Consider the following 8,921-nt stretch of genomic DNA (forward strand, 5'->3'; position numbering starts at 1 on the left):
AAACTACACTTAAGAAGGAGAAGAAATGCCTAAACCAGATATTCTGGATGAAAGGGTGTCGTGTCCCTACAAGAATTATTATCTCGATCAGGCTCAATCCGGAGGGGCCGTGTCTCATTTCTTTCAAGGAACCCCCTATCAAAAAGGACACGGTCTCGGTAGTTTGTTTTCGGGGTTGTTTCGATGGGCATCACCCTTCCTAGTTAAAGGCGCTAAGTATGTTGGAAGACAAGCGCTGGGCGTAGGGAGTAAAATTCTAAACGACGCCGTCGCGGGGGAAAACATCACAACTTCCGCTAAAAGACGTTTCGGCGAGGCTATACAAGGCATTACAGGCCAGAGTGGTTCGGGTCGAAGACGAATTAAAAGAAGAAAGAAAACTACTACCAGCCGAAAAAAAATCTACAACCAGTCGACGAAAAGCCATGCCTCGACGAAAAACTAGAAAAAGGGTGACTAACCGGAAACGTGGCTCATTAGCTCGAAAGACTCGTAGACTACAAGTGCGCGATATTTTTTCCGTAACCTAAAATAACAAAACAAAATGTATAAAGTAGAAGCTCTAAAATCAGAATTGGATCTATTTGCGACGAAACCAGTTCAAACCGGTGTTGAAAGCGCGACTACGACGTTTTATAGACCAATCTCGACTCTTAAAAACGATTCTCAAATCGAATTCTGTATTCCAAAATCGGCCGAATATACCGATTTGGCATTGACTCTACTTCATATCAAATGTAAAGTCACGAGAGAAAACGATGCGAATATAGACCCCAACGCCCGAATAACAATATGTAACAACTTTATGCATAGCCTATTCGACCAGATCGAAATTTTTCTGAACGATCACTTGATTTCCCCCTCCGCCAGTCGATATTGTTACAGAGCCTATCTGGAATCGCTTTTGAATTACTCCAACGTGGCGAAGGAATCGCATCTTACTAGCTGTATTTACGCTAAAGACACCGCTGGCAAGTTTGACGAAGTACTAAATAACCATGGAAATAGAGACAGACAAGCGTTTATGAAGGAATCAAAGGAAATGAGTTTAACCGGAGCAATATACGCCGACCTTTTCAATATACCCAAATATCTTTTAAGCGGGGTGGAAATTAAAGTGAGATTCTCCCGAACCAAACCATCCTTTGCTCTTATCGGGGAACCACCACTGAATGTCGATAATTTCAGAATCTCCATAACCGACGCGGCTTTAGAAGTAAGAAAATGCAAAATTAGCCCGAAAATAATAATCGCCCACGAACTCGCTCTACAAAAAGCCACCGCCAAATACCATTTCTCCAGAACAGAGGTTAAAACGCACGTTTTATTGAATGGGGTATCAAATACGAGCTTGGATAACGTGTGGCTCGGAACTCTTCCTCAACGTGTTATTATCGGTTTAGTTTCCCACCAAGCGTGTTCCGGAGATCTAAGTAAAAACCCGTATAATTTTCAACCGTTTGGGTTAAACTTTTTGTCGTTATACGTCGACTCGGAAGCGGTTCCATCCAAACCCTTCCAACCCAAGTTTTCAAGAGGTCAATTTGCACGTGAATATTATTCGCTATTTACCGGTACTAACATCCATTATAAGGACGACGGAAACAATATATCGTTATCCGATTACGATAAGGGCTATACGCTATACGCCTTCGACATAACACCCGATCTCTCGGCCAGTGACAACTCGCATTGGAACCCTGTAAAAAGAGGTCAGCTTCGTTTAGAGCTAGGATTCGAGACACCATTGACCCAATCAGTCTCGGTCATTGTTTACGGAGAGTTTCACAGTTTAATGGAAATTGACAAAGATCGCAACGTTGTCGTTGATTATTAAAAAAAATTGAACGATATCGAAATTAATAACGCGCTTGGGCATGTCCCCGGCTATAGGGGGGCATTTCCCTGCGATAGACTACCAGATCGTATTTCTACATATCCCGCTTCGTTAATTATCAACCTCGACCCGCATAACGGTCCGGGCTCTCACTGGGTCGCTATATATCTCGACGGTTTCGGTCGGGGGGTATATTTTGACAGTTATGGTATACCTCCTACCCTAACAGAGATTAAACGCTTCCTCGCCGAAAATTCTACGAAATGGAAGTACAGCAGGCGTCGATTACAAGCCCTGACAAGTCAAGTTTGCGGGCAATATTGCGTTCTTTACGTATTGCATAGATACAGAGGGAGGAGTCTCGAATCCTTCACGGATAGGTTCACGAGGAACCAATTGAAAAACGACGCCCACGTGGTGTACCTCTTTAAAAAATGAAGTAAAACCAGAATCAAGAGTCGTTGAGAGAGTCATATTAAACATGGACAGTTCAGCGGTGGTTGTGGACTTTGAATTTTTGCTCGGAACGAGAAAAGAATTAGTAGTAAAAGAACTCGCCGTAGCCACCGTCGCTGAAACACCGATCGTAAAAAGTTTCGTTTTTAAAGCCCCCTATCGCTACCGCGATCTACCTGACAGTGTAATACGCCAGAATTGGTGGGTGATAGACAATTTACACGGTCTTCAGTGGAATCACGGGGAACTGAACTATACCGAACTGTTGCCGCATATAAGTGTTCTCTTAGAAGGAGTCGAGCGCGTGTATCTTAAAGGAGAGGAGAAATGCCTCTTTCTAGGGAGACTTACGCGTACTCGCGCTTCGGTTTTCGAACTAGGAGAGAGAGGATGTCCGAAGGCCAAAAACATAGCCACGGAGCAGAACTATCGATGCCAACGACATCGAACGGGCAACCAAGGACTTCTTTGCGCCCGCGAAAAGGCTGGCTGGTTGGCCGTCTGGATGCACTCACGATCGATCGCGGAGGACCAGGCGGCGGAGAACCCGGTGGATTTTTTTTATGTAAAAAGACTTTATATTTTTCGTGTTATATATAAATATTATACTAACATTAGTTTTCGTATTATAATTTCTTACCGTCATATTTTTTATATTGTAATCACCATTATTTTTAAGTCTTTTTTTTAAATGTTATAACGTATTTTTTTGCGCCATGTATTACCATTATATCATTTTAAAAAAATAAACGTTTTTAACATATACACTGTATTTTTTTATTTCTTACATACTCGCCTGGGCTTGCCTTTCAAAAAAAGAGGCCTCTTTAAGAGGTGGGGGGGTTTCTTTCTCTAAGTCGTAGAAAACATTTTAGCAGTCAGTCGACTAGTCGAATACGTATGCGTAAGAAGTGCTATCTCTATAGCTCCTAGAAAAATGAATTTCGAGAGAAATAGGGTAGAGAGTTTCAACTATAAGTTTCCGGCAACGTTTTTAAATAAAGCTGAGTTAGCAAAAGCCGGGTTTTTTTACACCGGACATAAAGATTATGTAATGTGTTTTTCTTGCAATGGTTTAGTTGAAGGATGGACGAAGGGTGATGTGCCATTACTCGTTCATATTGCTCGCTACCCGGCTTGTAAATTTGTTAACGATGAAAAGACTAACAATATTCCCATGTATCGCAAAAGAAACCCGATGACCCGTTCAACTTGGGACCGATGCTAGCACGGAAAAGAACTTTTACGGCAGGATTCCCGGTAAAGTTTATACCAGTGGAGGAATTTACATCTGCCGGTTTTTTCTACACCAATCATAAAGATTGCGTGAAATGCTTCTATTGTGGTGGTGAATTACTAGCTTGGGGGAAGCACGATAGTCCTCGCGAAGAACACGCTAAACATTATCCTAGATGTAGATTCATCTCTAATACAAAGTTTGATTGCAGTAATGTACCCTGCTCCCCTGTTTTTCAAGACGTTTACATTGATAGCGATGGAGACGTCGTCGATTCACCTTCAACTCCTGCATCGTCGAATCAATCACCATCAAATCAAGTACCGTCAAATCAATTGTCATCAAATCAAACTCCATATTCCAGCACGAACGAAAAAGCACTGGTATATTGCTATGTTACCGATTTAATTCAGGGTTTGGAAAAGGAGCAAAAGGAAAGACAATCGAAAGGATTTTGTACTATACTCTGATGAAGAAACAAGTTAAATTCGACGAAATACCGGTAATTTTTTTATTGAATACGAAGACAGAATAAATTATCATTTACTTAACAAATTACATTTTAAATTTCGTATCCACATCGTTAGTTTAGTTTTAGAGCCCGTATTAAAAAAACACGTAGAACATCTGAATAAAAAATATCCGGTTGAGACCAGTTTCATCCCGCTCTTTTTAAAAAAAATAACAAACCCCCCCTCCAAGTAATCTAAATTTTTTAACTCCCCAACAGAAAAAAAATTATTTAAATCGGTCGTTTGCTCGTTAGCTCTTAGGGGGTAGGTGGCTGAGCGTCAAGAGTGTCATACTCCAGATTCAACGGACCATAGTTCGATTCCCGGCGACGGTAAGTATAAAACATTTCACTAAAAATCTTCTCGTTACAGGTCCACCTAAAGCCAAATCAACCACTCTACATCTACCCCATATTTTTTTAACTCAGCATTAACTCCATATTAACTCCTCATTAACCATGTAGATGACGCCACGTGTAGCGGCTGGCGCGTTATTTAAACTCTAATATATTATGATGCAATATACTATCCGCATTTCAATAAACCCCCCGCCCACGATGTAACACGAAGCTAGAAGCCCCTTTTCGAACTTGTTTGGGCAAGAATATTCTCCCCCTCTTTCACCAGTTCCGAGTAAAACGCCACGATATGAGAGCGACGCTTCTCCGTCATTGCCACTTGAGATTTTCAACCAGCAAGATGTCTGACGAAGTAGGAAAACGAAAAGCCGATGGAGCCACCGCTTTCCATAGAAAAATTAACTACAAGTGGAAACTAGGTGTGAATTCTACTCTGGGTTTCGGCCTCAAAGGAGAAGACATCGAAATTTGTTTCTACAACGATGTTACGTTTCTTTCCACATTCGGTATGCGACTCGCAGCGTGGAAACGCTTGTACGATAACTGGAATCTCGTCGAATCCCACACGAAAAAAGAGGTTAAAGACAAATATTCGCTGGAACTAGACAAGGCCTTTGGAAAAACGTACGAAGTCGTCGCCGCGAAAGGAGGGCTGACTTTTGTAGCCTACAAACCATACGGTAACAAAGAAGAATTCCAACTGGGTGAACAAGAAATTGCATCTTTAAAAGCCTGTATTCACGCCGCCAATAACCACTTTATCGAACTTGAAAAACAGAAACCGTGTATCGAGGCCATGTACGAAATTCTTAAACAACATATTAAGCGAATGACTGGTAATTCCGAAAATGACGATTTCGAAGAATTAAATTTCGGGATTGATAACCCCGAGGTTATAGAGGATATACTCCGCAAATTCGATAACTATGGAAATCCATTTCACGTCATTCAAGAATTTAGTAATTTAATCGAACGGCGGAATTTAACTTGCACGCTACAAACTTATAATCTTTTCTTTGTATGTTTTACGCAACTGCCATATTGAGTGTACTATCGACAATAAAAAATGAATAACTTTTTTTAAATCAAATTTTTATTTCACATATCATAGTTCGGCCAAGCTTACATCGTATACAAAATGCCATAAGTCTAATACGTTGGCGTTAGTTACCCGGGAACAGACGTAAATTGCGTCCATAAAAAATAAAATCCTGTAAATTGAGTGCACGAAAAAGTCCCATAGTACGTCATAAAAAAATCCCGTAAATCGAGTCCATGAAAAAAAGTCCCATAGTTTGAAACGTCATAAAAAAAGTTGAAAAAAATTTAAAAAATTAAAAAAAAATTTCAAAAAAATTCCATAAATTAATTTTTTTTAATCCCATAAATTAAAGGGGGGTGTCAGGGAATGGGGGGTGTCAGGGAATGGGGGATCCCAGAGTGAGGCTTAATTCTCTAACATATAGCAATATTGAAATAAGATATTTATGTACCTTTAGAATATACGGTTTTTTGACTGTACACAATGGTTTACTTCAAAGTTTCACCGATAAATGAGAAGGGTTTCGTGTTCGTGCCTCCACAATCAATCAAATAACAGAAGTTTTAGATATGACGTTCGCCCCAGATCGTCCACTAGTCCAAAGACTCTGTGAAGACGATATGGACCAAAACAACAACATGGACACCAAGATCGTACCATGGAGACACGTAACCAAGTCGATGGGTCAAAACAGCAGCATACCATGGAGCCGAGTAACCAAGCAGGAAGTTTAAGTAGTGATAGTGTCAAGACAAAAAAAAACATCCAGTGGGTCGTGGCAACACTACTCACCCCTCGACATAACTATCCTGTCCAGTGGAACCGGACAGGATCATTGGTTTTAATTGTGAGTATAATCGCGGTTACTAACTATACGAAACTTGCGCTAGCCACTCGACGCCCTTTAGTTTTTTCTTTACTACTCGCACGTCCCGCCCTCACAAAACCCTTGAGTAAAGGGTGTACCGAAGGATTTCATTAACCATATTGTGCATTTGTAAAATGATTGTAAATATGTATAAAACTGTGTAACTAAAGTAGTTTTACTCTTTTTTATCTTACATCATACACAGGTGTCGTTTGTTAATTAAACTTTCTTTAGTTTAATTAACCCTCTTATAAGTATAAAACCTTGAAGGGATCTCAATCCCAATTTTATTGATTGTTATTGTGAAAACGTATAGCTGCCAATTAAAATTAAAGATAAATAATACTTAAGAACAAAGTCTTATTATCTGCAAAGTTTATCGGTAACCCATAAGCCTACGGTGAAGAAATTAAACACGTTGATTACAATCACAAGTCTCAGTTACTCTTCAGTCGTCGCCCCCTCATTTACTTTTTTTAATTTAATCAATGCCGTCTATCGTTGACGTACATATCAAATAGACGCCGTTCAAAGTTGAATACTCGGAGCTTTCTGAACTCCGTGTTTGAATATGAAATGACATCGTCTTTCTAAAGGAATAAATAAATGCTGACAAAGCCGTTAGTGAAACACGATTGCTGTTGAACACGCGATATGTCAGGTACTGTAGCTATACACGTACAACTCAATCAAGAAATGTTTTACCAGATGCAGTTTGTAGAGAATTCGGTAAAGTTCAGGCTTCATTTGTAGACTTTGATATTAATAACAGCGTCACTAAAACAATGATGCTAGCGTTAGTCGTGGCTATTTTTCTCATCCTTGGAAGTGAAAAAGTTGAATCCGGTAAAAAATACTTTATTTTTATTTGAAAGTGAATTGAGATTCGGGGTTAAGTTGATGATGACCGACTGCTTATGTTTTATCAAAGGGAACGGTTACCATTCATGCCAAAGGTTCCCAAACCTTTATCTGGAAAGTATACTCAAATCTTACAATACAAAACTACCTTAATTAGGGCGATTTTAACCTCTAAGCTAGTGATCTCGACCTTCAATATGAAAATTATAACTTCGGTTTATTAAATCCTTGGTTATATATATAGGACTCGTCTGAAAAGGGTATAAAGAGTTAAGGGGAGGATGGGGAGCTTTATAATATAAATTATAATTTATATTATTATTATTATTATTATTATTATTATTATTATTATTATTACTATTATTATTATTATTATTATTATTATATTTTTTTATTTGTTATAATATACCCTTGATATCTGATACAGGTGATATCGTAAATCACCTTTTCTTTGAGATCTACCCGAGAAATTCCTAAATATAATTTTGAGACCAAGTTTGCAATTTGCATGAAAACCAATGGGCCAAATACTCGAGACCTTTGGTGAAGAGAAGTTACTGATATTTTATTTTTTAGCTCGATGTACATTACTTAATTGAAAGGGAACGTGCCTTTTTGGGAACCGTTGATATATTATTTATAGCGTCGTAATAATTTTTTTTAACGAAATTGGCGAAACTATAAAGTTTTTTTGTTCAAATGGGAATGAAAAATCACATGAGATAGCTACTCTACTTCATAAAGAAGCTCCCTGAAAGAAAAGTGTGAACGTGATGAAACTAATATAATCACCGAATACTTTTTCAAAAGACCAATTCACGAGTTAATGACGTCAATTAATCACGTGAGTCCCAATTTCTCATTCCCCCATCGACTTTATAGTTTCGCCTATTGAGTCAGTTTTAGTAGAGATTTTGACTAGTTACTAAGCTAATAGCACAGTGAATATTATTGAGCAATATTATATAAATAAATATAAATTTTTAATATTTCAAGGTTAATGGTACGGTTACAATTCAGGCGGATCAGGTAATTTTATAGGTATTTCAAATTGGTACTCTTTGTTGCGAGGGTAGGGTTTTATAACGTCTTTTTAGACTGTTTAATACAAGGTTTGGTTATATCGGCTGTAGGGATGTTGCAACCCAATCGGCAGGTGTTCAACTATCACCGAACGGATTTACTATTTCTGGCAGTCATCTAAACAGTTAATTTATGTAAAGATTCATTGATCAAAACTGCAGACCCAGCAGTAAATAATAATATAGTATTTATTATATGGTTTGAGCAAAATTAAAATTTATCAAATATCTGTTTCCAGGAGGAAACTGCGTATGCCCTCCGAATAACGTCAGATGTTTCGCCGCCGAAAAGAACCCGATATGCACCACCAACACCAACACAGGGTGCGCGACTCAACAGCTTTGTTGCCAAGTCACTTGCAACGCCAAGTGTTTGAACAAGTCGGAAATAGTTTGTGGTAGTCGATAGTAAATGTGCACTTGTACCTCAATAACTTGTAACGAAACTAATAAATGTTTAACACGATAATCTTATTCAATGTTGCATGTATTAATTTGAAATAAGAATTCACTACTTACAGCTTGAAGGAGAGAAGGGGTTCCTGGAGGGGAAAATATAATACCAAGGCGATAGGTACCCGAGCCCGGGACAGGGGGAAGGCGGGGGGCTGTAATTTTTGGTCGGACCCTAGGACTTTAGTAGCATCTAGCGGTGGATAAATTTATT

At 38.8% G+C, this 8,921-nt stretch overlaps 1 protein-coding gene and 1 long non-coding RNA gene across 2 annotated transcripts; both read left to right on the plus strand.

Moving 5' to 3' along the window:
- Positions 1–544: 544 nt before the first annotated feature.
- On the plus strand, positions 545–1,837 carry LOC149946378 (uncharacterized protein F54H12.2-like). Its single transcript, XM_090170717.1, has one exon. It carries the CDS (start codon positions 545–547, stop codon positions 1,835–1,837), a length of 1,293 nt encoding a protein of 430 aa, XP_090026843.1.
- Positions 1,838–7,077: 5,240 nt separating this feature from the next.
- LOC149946379 (uncharacterized) lies at positions 7,078–8,667 on the plus strand. The gene is made up of 2 exons (XR_016480488.1): positions 7,078–7,157; positions 8,494–8,667. It is a non-coding gene; the product is annotated as an uncharacterized LOC149946379 (long non-coding RNA).
- The last annotated feature ends 254 nt before the right edge of the window (positions 8,668–8,921 follow it).

Source organism: Leiobunum rupestre, chromosome 4 (genome assembly GCF_980474605.1).
Source record: "Leiobunum rupestre chromosome 4, qqLeiRupe1.1.hap1, whole genome shotgun sequence".
Classification (NCBI taxonomy): Eukaryota; Metazoa; Arthropoda; class Arachnida; order Opiliones; family Sclerosomatidae; genus Leiobunum; species Leiobunum rupestre.